Source organism: Megalops cyprinoides, chromosome 11 (assembly GCF_013368585.1).
Source record: "Megalops cyprinoides isolate fMegCyp1 chromosome 11, fMegCyp1.pri, whole genome shotgun sequence".
Taxonomy (NCBI): Eukaryota; Metazoa; Chordata; class Actinopteri; order Elopiformes; family Megalopidae; genus Megalops; species Megalops cyprinoides.
The window spans coordinates 36,506,804-36,521,712 of record NC_050593.1 but is presented as its reverse complement, the minus strand read 5'-3'; the positions used below and the strand labels follow the sequence as shown (position 1 = coordinate 36,521,712).

At 45.1% G+C, this 14,909-nt stretch overlaps 1 protein-coding gene across 1 annotated transcript in view; it reads left to right on the top strand.

The window, feature by feature from the left end:
• The first annotated feature begins 4,568 nt into the window (after positions 1–4,568).
• LOC118785509 (striated muscle-specific serine/threonine-protein kinase-like) overlaps positions 4,569–14,909 on the top strand; it is a 77,020-nt gene continuing 66,679 nt past the window's right edge. The window contains exon 1 of the mRNA XM_036540210.1: positions 4,569–5,889. Coding sequence (XP_036396103.1) covers positions 5,463–5,889 — 427 coding nt within the window. The 5' untranslated portion in view covers positions 4,569–5,462. The remainder of the gene's footprint in view (positions 5,890–14,909) is intronic.

Below are 14,909 nucleotides of genomic sequence, written 5' to 3'. Positions count from 1 at the left end.
ACCTGCAAGTGGCTGCTCTAGCTTTTTTTTTTTCTTTTAAAGTTACAATATTGAAGCGGTGAGAGGGTATAGATGAGGGATACTTTCGCTCCAACTTGGGAAATAGATATTGTCAGAAAAGTTTTACTAAGTATAACTAAGTTTGAAGTGTAATGACATGAAATGACATTCCACTACAATATTGGATTGTTTTCAAATATTGTCACAACACACAGAAACATATTTTTGCATGTTAGACAAAACATAAAATATAGATAAGAATGTTTTTTTAATGAAATACTTGCCATTTACAGTTTTCTCTACCACCAAAATGGAGAATGCTTTTATGTGAAAGAAGCAGGAATGGTATGAAAGGAAATATCCTACAAAATGCTTTGTCGTTTATACGGACAAAGAAAGAGTTAAATTTCTCTTGCTTTCATGACTGGCTGTTTTTAAAGCTGTACCTTTTTTTTTATTTGGATGCCTCATTACTTTCCTGTTGCTCACAAATTTAGTGATGTAATAGCTGTATGTACTTATTCTGACAGTAATGGAAATGTGTCCAAGCTCCAAACGGCGTTTGTTAGGAATGCTTTCACTGTTGCAGCTGGCAGGAGTTTTTAAAAGGTCAGACGACTCGCTTCTCCTCTGTCACACCTGCTTTCCCACAGTATCCGTGGGAGGAAGGGCCTTTTTGGAGGTGTTTGGGAAATACGAGTCTATCTCTCCCCGGGAAAACAATGGAGTCTGTTTTATCTGCGCTGGCCTTGAGGAGCAGTCTGCCCCCCATCTGCGTGTGCTCTGGGATGGGCTCCAAAGTGCCACAGATCGCTGCCGTGGAGGATCCAGAGGTCAGGAACTTGGCCGGGTTTCGAGGTGTTAGAATGATTCGAGCAGTGGCCTTAGACGCACTGGGCACACGGACAGGCATGAACCATCAGAGGTCAGGACTGAAATAGGGGAGTGTGTGCACTGAGTGTTTAGGACATGCATGCGAGGGAGATTATGATGGATACACATGTCAGACACGGGATAGCTTTTGCAAACAGCTCATGTCCATGAGGTATTCATAACTGTAATTATGTGCAGCAAGTGTATAAATTCTCATGATAATCCCAACAGAAATAGAAACACATACTGTACATACACACTCTTATGCCCTCCGGCTCTGATTTCAGTGCCTGTGTGGACCGCCTAACCTTGAAAGCTAAGGCCACAGCAGAGTCTACTCTAATGCACAGAATGCTGGGCGGGTTATCTTTGCATATGACATGCCGGTTTCTCTAATGCCGTCTGAGCCACAGAGCCCCCTTCCTGGCTCTCGACTGACCTGGTTTCAACAGCTCGGGCTGCTGTCCCTTTCAGAGCTTTTACCACCCTTTCAGATAAGCACCTGCGACACTCAGAGAAGGAGGTGCTGAAGTAGCCTGGCTAGTTTCACCTGAGGAGTCAGATGGGGTCTCACATCCAGGATGGCCAGAATGTGCTGAGTGTGGAAATCACTGTGTTAAAGTCCTTAGATTCCCAGGTTATAAACTGGCAGAAACGTGCATGCTGACCTCGCATTCCAAAACCAGCTTTTCCCTTCCGTTTGTGTCCGGGCGACAGTGGCTCAGGAGGTAGAGCAGTTGACTGGGGATTGGAAGGTCCCTGGTTTGAATCTGGCTCATCCTGGCAGAGTGTCGAAGTGTCCTTGAGCAAGACACTGAACCCCCAACAGCTCCCAGTGGCTAGTTGGTAAGCCTGTATATAGCAGCCTCTGCCACTGGTAGGTAGATGTGAGGCATATAACTGTAAAGTGCTTTGAGTACTCAAAATGAGTAGAAAAGCGCTATATAAATGCAGTCCATTTACCATTTACCATTTCCTTGGGGTGCAGCGTTTGTGTCCGTCCCGTTTCCTCGGGGTGCAGCGTGCCTAAAGCTTCTCCACAGGGATGTCGCACTCCGGAAAGTCTGTGCGTTGGGCTGCCCTGAAAAGCTTGGTGCAATCCGATCTTTGTTTTACAGATTGCCACTCCTGAGAGATTTCTCTGAACAGATTTCTCAGGCTAAGCGAGTCTTTCGGAGCATCGGGGGGCTTTTCCTGGCTAATTAACGTAAAAACGCCTCTCGCGTCTGCCGTTTTCTGCTCCAGCTAGTAAGTGCTCTGCATGGATTTAATGAGCAACAAAAACATCAATGAAATAAAAGACTTTTATTCTCATTTAAAGATGCACTCGGGTGCATGAAGCTGTGAGAGGTGTTGAGATGAGACTTTAGGACAGGGGTTCCGTGTTGGGTTCTTTATGCATTGTCTGTTTCATGCAGCTTTGAATGGTACTCAGCTATGCAATAATAGTATCAAAACAAGATATTTGAAATGCGTGTTGCTTTGGATCTGGTAGGACATATAGTTCTCTTTGAACTCAGAAAAGTGTGTTAGCATTTAACTCAGCTCTGGGTATTTTGCTTTCGAACTGAAATGTATAATTTTGGATGTTTGTCAAATGCTCAGTATCACTCCATGCTGTTGTTTGTCATGGATCGCACATGCAATGTGAACTTTTTAAACACAATGTGCAAATCTACACAGGAACAGGAAGCCTAAGTCTGAAGTATGATGCAGCAATTCAGATTCTCAGAATGTTGATCAAAGTGAGGAAAAGTGACTCATTTTGTTGCCTGAGTTAATTTGAGTGCAGCTGGACATTGGTGACATGAATCAAGATCTTGTCAGCAGCAATAAATGAAACCTAGGGCAAGACGTCCACAAATGTGTCTTACTGTAATGGAAAAATACACAAACCCTGATTGTTACCAGGAGATAAATCTCCTGAGACAATGTGACGTAGTGGTGATTTCATTCATTGCCAGTGGTTACACACTCCTTCAGCCCTCATGATGTCTGACCTCAGGAATGTGGTTACAGCTGGGCGTGGTCAGCTATTGGTGATCTCATGCCAATTCATTGGAGGACACAGAGATGACGATATTGGTTGGCCAGCAGGTGGTGCACTTGCCTTTGCGTGATAGACATTCCGCTCTGATTCACAGTGCTGCAGCTGATGGCTCTGTAACCTGGAGACTGTGAGTGTTATTCCTTTCTAATCATCAGCATCTTTTCTTTGATGTAACGGTATCTGAGTGCATTGTGTGTCTGTCCAAATTTGCAGTTAATAAGAGCGATATGAGTGCAGTATAGAGGGGGATTAGCCGCCCTCGTTCCCCTCCTGAGCACTGAGTTCCTCTCCTCTCACACGGGGGGCCTGAACACCAGCCACAGATCATTTTCATTTTTCAAGTGAACGGTCTTCGTTCAAGTACTTGTGATGCTGTTTCCATGACAACCAGGCTGAAAGGATGGGCTGTAGCCAGGGTTTAGACTCAGAAGGGTTTAAAGGAGGAGGACATGCAGTGGGCATCGAATTAAGATGGATTTGGTGTTAAAATCCTCACTGCAGATCAGTCTCTTTTATATAACCCTTTGTTAGACAAACACCATCTCAAATATAAGTCGTACACCAGAGGAGAAATTTAAAGAGGTTTTCAATTCATTTCCCCTAAGATTTTAGTGACTACATGTTTATCTTGGACAAAGGGCTCATTTCACACTGTTTTATCTTTCACATATGAGCCTTGGATAGTCCTCCAGCTGTTGGAACGTTTTACCCACACTGCACTTATCTGGGTAACAGTGGCTGATTGTGGTCAGTGAACGTGGTTGACTCTATTTAGACTTACTGCTGTGAGCCTGTTGTTCTTGCTGACATTAAATTGCCATAACTATTTTAATGTCTAACAGTGCATGTGCCACAGTTTGGGAATGGCTATACCCAGTGCAACAAATAGCATTGCTCACAAACTGAGCATTGTAGGAGGTTAACATTCACTGCACAACCGCTATCAGCTGCAGGCGTATACATTTTTAACTGAAAAGGTACATTACATTACATTACGTTGCTGGCATTTAGCAGATACAATACAATGACATACAATATGGCCACCACAGCTCAGACAATTGACCAGATTTTGCAGAAACACAAAACGCCACCAGACTGGGGGCTAAAGGCTCTCCAGACTTCCAGATAAATCATAAAGAAAACAATATTGTTCAGTATGGCTGCCACAGTTCATACAGTTTACTAATGTACCATGTCCATACTAGAAATTCACTGTTTTTTAGTGACACGGTATAGTTTCCCCCTGTTTTTCTGCAGACATATCAAGTAATGCACTGCCTATCAAAGCAGGAGCAGGAGCATAAGTGTAAAGCAGCTTTACGTTGAGCAGTGACGTATCCCTCGTATTTCCTCCATAGGTAACGTTAGTGAAGCTGAGGAGCAGAGTGGGCTGTGCGGGGAGACCCAGAGAGCTCTGCAGTCTGGGCCCTTCTGAGGCTGTGGGTAACTGCAAGGGCTCCCGGTTGCCTTCTATCTTTGACATATGAGTCAGTGCTCAGTCCCCCGTCCCTCACTCACATGCACCAACCTCTCGGCTGGTTACGCTTTCCAAGGGGGCGGGAGGCAGCAGATGTATCCGGGCTGTCCAAAAAATGTGACCTATCAGTGCCCAGCTGTCACTTCAAGGCTTAGGGGGACTCAGTTGTCACCTCCCCAGGGACGCAACTGCGGAGGGAGAAGGAGAGCCTGAGTGAGAGCTTCACTGGTAGGGGGGGAACGTGAGGGTACTGTGGGCACTGTGGAGCCACGTGCAGACGGCAGCAGAGCACATTCACACTCCCAGCGACACTGGAGATGTAAGAGGAGGAAACCAAGAAGCCCCAGCTCGCCTCCCTCGGTCCCCGAAGACCTGGAAGATCTGCACAGAAGGGTGAAAATCAGACCTCAGCTTTTCCACGGGGCGGCACAGGGAGCTGCTAATGCAACATGATCCAGCGGGACTCGCACTAAAAATACCAGCAGCCAGCAGGACTTGGACAGCCTATATCTGCTTAATTGGCTAAAGATTAAGATTTTGTTTTCTTTTCCTGTTCATTACTCTAATTGGACATTCCAAGGATCTGACAAAGTATTCCAAAACTTTCTCGCACAAGCAACCTAAAGGTAATATATATATATATTTTTAAATATATTGTATATACTTTTGAGAATTCTTTATCTGAAAAGTAGGCCTATGTGTTTTTGGGTTTTTGTGGAAATACAAAACTTTTCAAAATCCTATTATGTTATACAGCCATAGTGATAAATTATGCATATTAAAATAGTAATGTTTTGATGGGGAATTATGTTTTAATTTGAATATCTAATAGAGAATCTTTTTGGAATACTTTGCAAAAAATACATGATCACCTTACGTGCACCAAAAACAGAAAGATACTGGAATGTCTTTGTGACTTGCTGAGATCTGAACTAATGGAAAACTGAAGTCCTACCGCCTACAGGCCAAATAACTGCAAATCATTTCTCAGCGTAATCAGTGCAGCAGTGATAAGTTTGCAGAAGAATCAGTTATTTCTGCGGGGAAAGCAGCCTTTTAATCATGAGGAAGACCGAGGTCCAGATGACTCTGAAGAAGGGGGTCGAGGAGGGGGCCCGTGGAGTGGCGCCCCCTAGCCCCAGGATACCGTCTAAGCGGGCCAAAGTGAACCTGGATCAGGTGGTACCGGAAACGGGGGACTCGGTATACCCCAGCCCGACCCCGCCCGTGTTCATCCGGAAGATGAGGAACGCCGCGGTGGGGATCGGCTGCGACATCCGTCTGAAGGTGGCGGTGGCAGGAGACCCTCAGCCCACCCTCTACTGGTACCGGAACGACGACCTGCTGGACATGGATAACCAGGAGTACGGCGGCCTGTGGATCAGGGACTGCAAGCCCAGCGACGCTGGCCTCTACACCTGCATTGCCAACAACCACCTGGGGGAGGCCAAGAGCAGCGCTGTTCTGGCCGTGCTGGACCTGGGGGAAGGTAAGGAAGGAGCACACCTGTCACCTGTCTGCCGCCACATGCGCTGAGTTCGCCCCTACTGTTCAGCACGTACAGCTGAACAGAGAAAATAGTGCAAAAAAACGTTTTGCTGATGTGCTGGTGAAACCCAAAGCTCGATTTTCTACACAAACGTCCCGCTCTGGACTTTGCAGGCTGACCTTGGCCTGGTGTTGTGTAACTGAGGTTACCTGAAGCCTGGGTGAGCAAGCAGTCGGCTTTGTAACCAGCAGGAGGAGGACTCGTTGGTTTAATGTGGGTAACTTGAGAAGTAGAGTTTACAAACAGGGAAAAGTCCAGAACAACAGCAGCCTTAGATACAGCAGGAGGATCAGTGTTAGTTTTTGCGCATGGTGTTGGTGATATTGAGGGGTGAATCTGGACACAATTGAAGGGTGACGGTCCAGTTCAGTGCTGAGGTGGTTTATTTTGAAACAAGGATCCCATGACAACCTGATAATTCGCCTTTCTCACGTAAAGATGGTGAAATGAAATCAATGTTTGCCAAAGATCTGGAGAACATCAGAGAGACACATCTTCACACCCATCTTTGCCGAAGGTAGCCATTGTTGACCGGAAATGACCGGAATTGACTTTACCCCCCTGTTGCTTTCCAATATGGCGGCATGACAAAAAGCCTGTTGGTTTGACTAGCAGCTCGTTTGTCTTTCAAAATGGTGGACGGTTGAACTGAAAACTCAGCGCAGTCACCGTGTACCCTCAGATGGCAGTGGAAATGTGTGATGTCACAATGGTGACAACAGGGGACTTTGTTCAGACTATGCGTCTTCCCAAAGGGTCTGAGATGCAGCGGTGCTGGGTCAGGCGCAGGAGCTGGGGGGGGGGGGGGGGGGGGGGGTCTGAGATGCAGCGGTGGTGGGTCTGGCGCAGGAGCGTGGGGGGGTCTGAGATGCAGTGGTGCTGGGTCAAGCGCAGGAGCGGGGGGGTCTGAGACGCAGCGGTGCTGGGTCAGGCGCAGGAGCTGGGGGGGGGGGGGGGGGGGTCTGAGATGCAGCGGTGCTGGGTCAGGTGCAGGAGCGGGGGGGTCTGAGACGCAGCGGTGCTGGGTCAGGTGCAGGAGCGGGGGGGTCTGAGACGCAGTAACACACAGCGGCCTGATGCTGAGCCAGGCATTTTCACACATCCCAAATTAAGATGGAGAGGCAGATGGCAGCACAGGGCCCCTGTGAATAGGAGATTTAGAGTAATTCACTAATCTCTTGCCACAACTATTAACAAAATGTTGACAAATGTACTTTAATATGATAATCTGGACAGATTTTTGAAATGATGGCTGTGACCTGTTGCATATGGCATACAGTTCACACTTTGCATTCTGGGTGGGTTATATGCTTATTTGACTCTGACCCCACTTGTAGGCCTTATTGCCCTGCCCTCAGAGACAGGTAGGCCAGAGGCGGACTTTCACAGTAGACCTGCCTTGGAGCACAGTCAGCACAGTCACAGTGTCACTGATACCACCCAGCTCCGTGCTTAACCTGCCAGCGGCATGTCTGTGACATCATGAGATCTGAGTCCAGGTATCTCTGTGGCATGCAGCTCCACTGGTACACGGCCCAGAGCTGCCACTGAGCAGAAAGGTCACATCTATAGGTTTATCAAGGTGCCATTTTCAACTGAGATCAGAGTGTATGGTTTATATATGTGTGTTTGTGTGTATGCGTGTGTGTGTGTGCATGTGTGCACATCTGTGCGTGTGCGTGTACGTGTGCATGCGTGTGTGTCCCACCCGGGTGAGCAGGTCTGCTTGCCCCTGTGGTTCCACCCCCCAGGCGGTCCCTGTGGCTCCGCCCCCCGGGTGAGTGGCTCTGCGTGTCCAAGCCCCCCCCCCCCTCCCCGACGAGGCAGGCCGCAGCTGTCCTGTCACTCAGGGCTCCCGGTCACTGTCTCTCCCCGATCGTCCATCTCTCCCTGGTTATTTATACCCAGGAATGTGCCAGGCCTCGGATTTTTGCAATGTTAATAGGCCAAACGCTCTCCCCTTACACCAGAAGACATCACATCTAATTATAGCCTCACTGTGGAGAGACAGGGCCCTGAATTTCAGTCACTCATTTCAACCATGAGGGAAATAAACCACTTTATATTCACTCCTTTCGGACTTTATTCCCTTCCTCCTTTCAAGGCGAGCATTTGGGAGGTATGGGTGACTCTAAACTGAAAGGCTGCTGCTTTGATTCCCCGCTGGGGCACTACCTTTGTACCCTTGGGCATAGTACTTATCCCAGAATTACCTCAGTAAATCCAGCTGTATAAATGGATAACGTGTAAAAACGTACATAAATGTAAAAACTGTATATCAGTCTGGATAAGCGTGTCTGCTAAATGATGATAATGTAATTTCAGAGTGTATTCATGTTGGTTTACCTGTCAGCAGTGGGTGGGTTTGTGCATGTGAGAGTACATCAGAATTAGAATATAAGGAATTCCATGAAGTCGGCATGGAGCTGATATAGCCCTGGCCCATCTTTCAAGTGTAATGGCTATCATTTTTAGACATTTAATTAACGCCTCATATACAGAAAAAGACTTGCTTATTCCCACTGTTGATGTGTTTGCTCCATTTTGGATCCATGCGAGGCATCTTGTTTTTGATGACCATATTCTGTTCCTTGATTTGGGAGTGTGTGTGTGTGTGTGTGTGTGTGTGTGTGTGTGTGTGTGTGTGTGTGTGTGTGTGTGTGTGTGAGTACGTTGCTGGACTTTTCTTACGTCTTAATTTTTGCAAAAGAGGTTTACATGTTTCATGTGAGTTTGCATTTTTCTGTCATAAGAGCATGTTAGTCGTGGTGTTTGTGACGAACAGCAGGTGTAAACTGAACGGTGAGCACAGTCCGAAAGGTATTTTGAGATCTGCTCTGCTGTAGTGTGACCTCTGGGGGCGGTGGGACCATTTGGGCGCCACATCCCTCCGATAGGGAACCAGTCACTCGGTAATGTACAGCAGCTGATGGAGACTTTGCTTCCTTCACGGATGCTTATGGATGCGGTTCCTTCCTGAGTAAATCAGTCTTTCAAATTAGGAAATGATGCAACTCCACTGGCAGTGTAGCCCAGTGGTAAGGAGCAGGGCTTGTAACCAGAAGGTTGCTGGGTCGATTCCCTGCTGGGTCACTGCTGCTGTACCCTTGTGCAAGGTGCTTTACCCAGAATTGCCTCAGTAAATATCCAGCTGCCTAAATGGATAACATGTAAATTTGTAACCGAGTCACTCTGGATAAGAGCGTCTGCTAAACGCTGGTAATGTAAATGTAATGTAATGTAATGTAAATGTAATGGAATTGTCCATGCAAGTGAAGATCCTGTACAGACGCGTTTCCCTGCTGATTTGTCATTAGGTTCTCTCAGAATGCTGGTTCTAACTAAGGGCCTTTATCCCCTGTGTAACGACAGCCTTAATGACTGTAGCCTTACGTCACTGCTCTGCTTTTGACCAGCAGTGTCTTGCCAGGTTTGCTTAAGAATATTACACCCCACTGGCCGTTCACTGTCTAGTCTGGCACATATTGCTTTGATGTAGCATCCATGGAAACGCCACCCTTGTTTAGCAGACTTCGATTTTGCTCTTTGTCAGAGGGTAAACTTGTGATCGACACTGCGGAGGTGCAGCAGAGAAACGCGGCACGGCTTTGGCGGCACAGATCTGATCGGAAAGTGGCTTCCTTTTGAAGTCGTTTCCTGAGCACCCGCGGCGAAGACGATACCCCCGCTGCCCACACACTGAGGTCAGATGCAGAGAAAATGTCTCATTGCTTAGATTATTCCTGCGAGTCCACTCCACTGTGCTCACAGGTCAGATAACCCCCCACACAAGCAGAGGCACCCTTGCATGTAAAATTACATCTTTCCAGACCCATAATTAAAATGATATACATACAGTATATCAGATGCATATTTATAATATATATGCTGATAGGCTTTGTCAAACTACTGAATGTTTTAGTATTCCCAGATATGCAGCAATCAGATTTTCCTTCTGTGTTTTGTGCCAGTGTAGAATGTTTCTTTATATTCCTCTGTCATACTGATCACATGCATTTTTTTTGCGAACACTGAAAAAAATGCTGTTTGCTTCAGATCTGTTTTGTTAATGTGTGCCCTTGTTGAGGCTTGTAAACCTTTTTTTCTAATAGCTGTTGGAAAATGTGATGATAGAATTTGTGCTATTGTGTAATAAACGGGATGGAGAACAAGACGTTATGGGGAATGCATGTCAGGGCAGGGAGGTTGCAGCTACAGTGTTTGTCCATTTTAAGTAGCCCCTGGAGGCGTCCCAAGTACTACGAGGAGTACGAGTATTTCCATTTAGAAACCAGCAACCTGAAATATTACTCCACTAGAGAAATGGTTGAACATCATCTTCAGAAGCTGCAGCTGAAAGACGGAGGCCTCTGAATCCCGCAAGATTGTGCTCCTGCAAGCAAGTGTCAGATTTATTTCGAAGAGCCACTTCCATTTGGCGAGTCATAAAGGCAGGCATTGACACAACCTTTACGCTGATGCCACAGACCATCATCTGAAATCCACAGGAAGGGAAAGCCCTGGGCAGCGTCAGAAAAAGCGGAGCATAATCAGTTTTCCCATTTAGAAAGGAATGACATTATACCCCCTGGCACTGCAATGTAAATACTCGCGCATATTGACTGCTTTTCACTGCACTGCCTAACGGTAGTTTCCAGTTTTTAATTTTCTTAAAAGCACCTCGTTTGCGTCTCGGATGCTTTCTGCCTCCTGGCTATTGCTCTCGGCATCTCTAACAGGCGAGAGCGATCTCCATAAACTTGCCATCACAGGAGTGGGGCTTTTTTCTTCGAGATCTTTATCATTTTTATCACTTTGTACACACTGTGCTTATGTTTGCTTCATAATTACAATTTTTATTATTATTGTTTCATTGACAGTAAGGTTATGCTAATGACCTGCATCATTTTTTATGCCACCTCATAAAACATCAAACTTCATTTTTGTGACTTATTTCTTACTTCCTTAGATGGGAACATGATATTAAGTATCATTCATGTAGATGAAGCATGCGTTCCTTGGTGTGTTAAATAGAGTCCATTGCAGGCAGATGTAGAGCAGCCCACACATTCTGAATGTTATGGCATTTCAGTGGTGAGAAATCCTTTCAACCTTCTTGTTATTTAAATGGTGAATCATCGCTAAAGTCTTCAACATTATAACTGTTATCAGGAATAATGTAAGAATAGTTGTGAGGCACCAATATTAAGTCACTGTGAATCCTGAAATATGGCACTATGCAGCTTTAAGCCCCTATTGATTAACCCTGTGGTCTCTGCAGATATTGAACCAGTGGCCCCCTACCCCCGATCTGCCTGAAATGGTTGATTACTTTCACCTCCCACTCCCCACCCCCCATTACAAATTTCACCACCTCCTAAACAGCTTTTGAAATTGACACTGTCAAACACTCTTCCTAAATGACTCCATCAAGAGAATTATTACAAAATACGTGTCAGGGATAAATGTGTTTCACCATTAGCCCGTGATGGTTGAGCAGTTTGAAAGAGGACTCTGTGCCTGGAGAAGGCTATTACCAGTAATACAAAGTGATGATTCATGGTCCAATCACACATAACAGGTGATAACTCATTATATGAGGGTGTAAAGAACACCATGTTTTGTGTGAGAAAATTATTTTTGGCTGTCTGAAGTTTTAGACTATTCTCTAAAGTGCCTCTGCTATATCTTAAATGACAGAAAATTATTGTCGTAAATAAAAGATGAATGTGCACGGCTATTGTGATCTGATATTGATCAAGTGACAAGTGGTAAGTTTCTTTACAATAGCCACCATATGTTTATTATGAAAACGTGTGTAAAAGTATTACATTTATGAGTTGGACTTATGATATTTGCAGTTCTGTCTGAACTTCATATGAAACCCACAGACTCGAGCCAACTCAGATTTCATTTTGTATGAGACAGAAGCACCTCACATTGTCTTCTGTGGTGGTTTCAGTGAGAGCACATCGGTGCCCTTTTAAATCGCAGTTATTCATTGTATTGAATAAAGAGTATGATTCAGTCCACTCCACGTCTAAATATCCCTTCTGCGTTGAACAGTTATAAGCAGGTGATTCTTAAAAATGGAATTACAAATTAATGCATATAATGGACTGCCGTGTACACGTTTTTTCTCTTATTTATGAAACGTCCTCAACTGAATTATTAAACATGGAACAAAATGATTTGGATGTAAAGCATTTTTATGCAGTCTTTTATTTAATAAAATGAAAGTATAAATAAAAGTAATGCATCCTACATGCATAATTTGTGTGAATGATAATAGGTGCCTTGTCGGCTGCTGGGCCGTGGCGTAGTTGCTGCTGGTTCACAGACTTGCCCAGTGTGGTGAGAGCCGTCCCAGGCACAGGTGCCTGGCCAGTCAGCATTCCCACTGTGTCAGTTGTGTTCTTCCCGATGCTCTCCTTGTCTTTACACATCTTAAGGAGTGTGAGCTGTGAACTGTCGAATTTCTCAGCTGCATCTCTGTGGTTGATCTGAAAAAAACCCAGCATGATCCTTTGAAATGAATCTTTATTTTTCCTGACAAGTCATCCGTGCACTTAGCTAAAGCATATCTGTTTTTTTCAAAATGTAATGAATATAACTATATTGTATTTGCTACAGTAATTCATTCTAGATACAAATTCACCATATTCTGATTCTAAATTTCTTTTTTGTGCTTAATATGTGCTGTGCTAATGAATTATTATTAATTATTAAGTATCGCATTACATATTGTAAGATTTCATTGCTTGAGTCTTAGTGTAAGTAGAATTAGAAGTAGAACAGCTTTAGCATAGGGATGGTTGTCTCATTTTTTAAAATTCTTATATCACTAATTTTCACAAATGGAGTGGACTGTATTATCAGGGGAAAGAAACCAGTTAAGTCATTCTCTTTGCATTTGGAAGTAGGCACCAAGTTTATTGATATTGTTTAGGTTTTTTGCTTGCGTCATACATGCATTGAAAGGCACCTGTCTAATTTCCACAGTGGACCAGCTGCAAAGGTACATGTAGCCGGGCGTGTGATCTGCCAGCATTGCTCAAAGCCAGCAAGAGTGAATGGTGGTGTAGACAGAGTATTATGTGCCACCAGAAATAGATCATTTGACTCACCGGCTCGGAAGTGAGTGAGTAGGAGAGAGGGCTTTGGGGGTACAGCTTCCACAGAACTGAGGCAGGAAAAAGACACCCACAAAAACGGATAAGCTAAAAACAAGAGGACAGGAGAAAAACAGTTTTTTTTTTGAGAATTTTGTGTCTGTAGCCTGTTTAAGGGATAAATAAATAACAGTAAAGAGGACCTGGATCTGCTTTGGTCACCATGTTGAGGCAGGAATTACTCGATGCGAGGAGGGCTTTGAGAAGTGTCAGGAGACACAGCGCCGGTGCGCCCAGCAGAAAGAAATCAAAAGGTAGGTTTAATTTGCGCAGCCACGCTCTATCTGCATTGATGCAGGCTGTCTCTGTTAGCAGGCACCAGGAGCGTACTTTGAAGGCTGGGGTGATGCCCTGTGTGATGTGTGTAGCAGGTCTTTGTTGTTTTGACTTCAGAGGAGCGTTTGTGACCCGAGGAATAAGGTTGAAAAATGAGGATGCCTATCAGAGAGCCCGCTGTGCTTCATCACCGGCCTGTGTACAGTGCGATGCCGTAATGGTGCTTTCGGTCTCTGTTCCTTTGAAAATAACAGATGGGAGATTTTTAAATTAAATCTGCAAAAAAAAAGTGATTTACACACAGCTGCAGGAAAGCCCATTTTTAATGAGCTCTGAACAGACTGGTAGAAGCTCTTGAACCTGCTGCCATAAACCTGAATAGCACAGATATATTCTACAGCCCTCCTTAGCCTTGCGAAGCAATTTATTTTATGGAAAAATAAAGATGAAGTTCAGCTTCCCTCATACAGAAAAGGTCTGTTATATACAAAATATTCTAGTAACTAACTGCTTTATGCTCTTAGCTCAGCCTCTGCAAATGATGAAAGAGCCACTGTGATTGTGACTTTCACTACATACCCGCTAGCATATGACAGCTAACTGGAAGAGCTGGCAAAGCTACCTTCTGAAGTAAAAACCCCCAATGGGACTTTCACCCTCTCAGTATCATGTTGCTTGGTGTTCAGCTAAATAGTTACCAATCGTTGAAATCCAGCCAAAATGAGTCTGAAAAAAAAAATCTTGTTTTCCAGTCAGTTTTTAGACATAACGCTTTCCCATGGTGCATCTGTGGTGTCCGGTGTTCGGGTTATGCTGAACAGGTGTCCGTTTCACACGGACCGACACTGCCGCTAATACTAATTTAATAAGCAGCACATGAATGGAATGTGTCTGGAATCTATGTGGAATAAGACCCAGGTTCGAGGCTGCTTTTCATATGTGGGCTTTCCACACATTAACCAGCCACAATATTGTGATGGAGTTCATTCATGACCCGTGCGTCAATGGATGAATTGATGAATGGAGTAATGAGCCAGCCGAGTGCTTAATTAATGGAGTCATCGTCAGTCGGCCTGCTTTCTCTCCCTGAACAAAATCTGTTTCTTGACGTAGTGCGGCTGGTCTCCTGGTCTTCATCAGGATATGCGCAATGCGCAGTCCTGTCCTTTTCGCACTGCGGAAGACCTGTGGAAGGAAATTACAAATTGAAATTTTGTGACTCAACTAATCAAGCTGTAGTTTTACATAATTACAAACATGCCGGTGCATCCTGTATTACAGTGGGGTGATGACTGACATGGTGGGGGTGCAGAAGGTGAGCCACAGGGGTCTGGGTTAAACCACCTGCTGAGCTTCATTACTGCTTAGTGCAGGAGTCTCCTGGGGGGCCGTGTGTCTCTGGACCCGAGGGCAGCGTTAATGTGGGCCAATCAGACGCGGGCGCAGAGATTAGCCTTATTTCCTTATTCGTGAACTCTGAGCCTTACGCTGTCACATGGTACAGTGAGCCCC